This window comes from Terrapene carolina, unplaced genomic scaffold (assembly GCF_002925995.2).
Source record: "Terrapene carolina triunguis isolate 2854851 unplaced genomic scaffold, T_m_triunguis-2.0 Scaffold8462, whole genome shotgun sequence".
In the NCBI taxonomy this organism is placed as follows: Eukaryota; Metazoa; Chordata; order Testudines; family Emydidae; genus Terrapene; species Terrapene triunguis.
In genome coordinates this window covers 1,103-2,088 of record NW_020672813.1, presented here as the reverse complement: position 1 = coordinate 2,088, position 986 = coordinate 1,103, and the positions used below count along the sequence as shown (strand labels likewise).

Sequence of the window (986 nt, the reverse complement as noted above, 5' to 3'; positions counted from 1 at the left end):
ACCCTGGATTGGAAGAGCCCCAGTCTCTCCCCAGACACAGAACTGCCCGGTCCTGGCTGCTGGGGACAGTTTGCACCTTCATTTAAAATGAACCTGCTACTGATTTTCCTGTTCATGCTGGTGGCCCCTTCAGGTACGTGTCTATTGGGGGTCAGGAGGGTTAATTGCTGCAGTGACTCCAGAAGATCAGCCATTCAAGGAAGCCTAAGGGAATGAAGTGCCCGGATCCCAATGTAATTCAGTGGCATTTGGGTGTCTCGCTACCTTAGGCGCGGTCTCAGGATGTTTAATTTTCACATGTTCCCCACTCCCAGGGGATAGGAGCCTGGCTCATGGATTCATTTCTGTGTTTTCCTCCCAGGTGTCCTCTCCCAGGTGCAGCTGAAGGAAACGGGCCCGGGAGCGGTGAAACCCGGGGAGTCCCTGACACTCACTTGTACCATCTCCGGAGACTCAGTTTCTAGCACCAGCGTCACCTGGACCTGGGTCCGGCAGCCCGCGGGGAAAGGGCTGGAATGGGTAGGGCGCATTTACTACAGACCGAGCCAGTGGTACACTAACTACGCCAGCTCTCTGCAGAGTCGAACGACCATCGCACAAGACACTTCCAAGAACCAGTTCTCCCTGCAGCTCCGCTCGCTGACAGCTGCAGACACTGCCACGTATTACTGTGCCAGAGACACACAGTGACAGAGCAAAGCAGGGACTGGTACAAAAAGGGGAAGCATATTCTGACCAGTGCAGGGAGACAATCAGAATGGAAAGAGCTGTTATTCCCATCATTAAAATGCATGTAAATGAAAGAAAATGGAAAGGGGAGGCGGGTAAGGAATTTGAGGGAATTTTCTACATATCTGTGGACCAAAGTGATGCAACAAAGAGGAGGATCATGAGCTTTAGTGACATGCCTCAACCCCCTGGTCGCAATATTTCTAAAATCGCTACCGGCTCTTGTCCAGCAAAATTCAATCTTACAGACATTCCAA

General features: G+C 51.6%; 1 gene segment (V, D, J or C); it reads left to right on the top strand.

Moving 5' to 3' along the window:
• The first annotated feature begins 48 nt into the window (after nt 1–48).
• Nucleotides 49–690, top strand: LOC112125158. The segment is given in 2 exon segments: nt 49–133; nt 362–690. Coding segments are annotated over 2 exon segments (375 nt in total).
• Nucleotides 691–986: the final 296 nt, after the last annotated feature.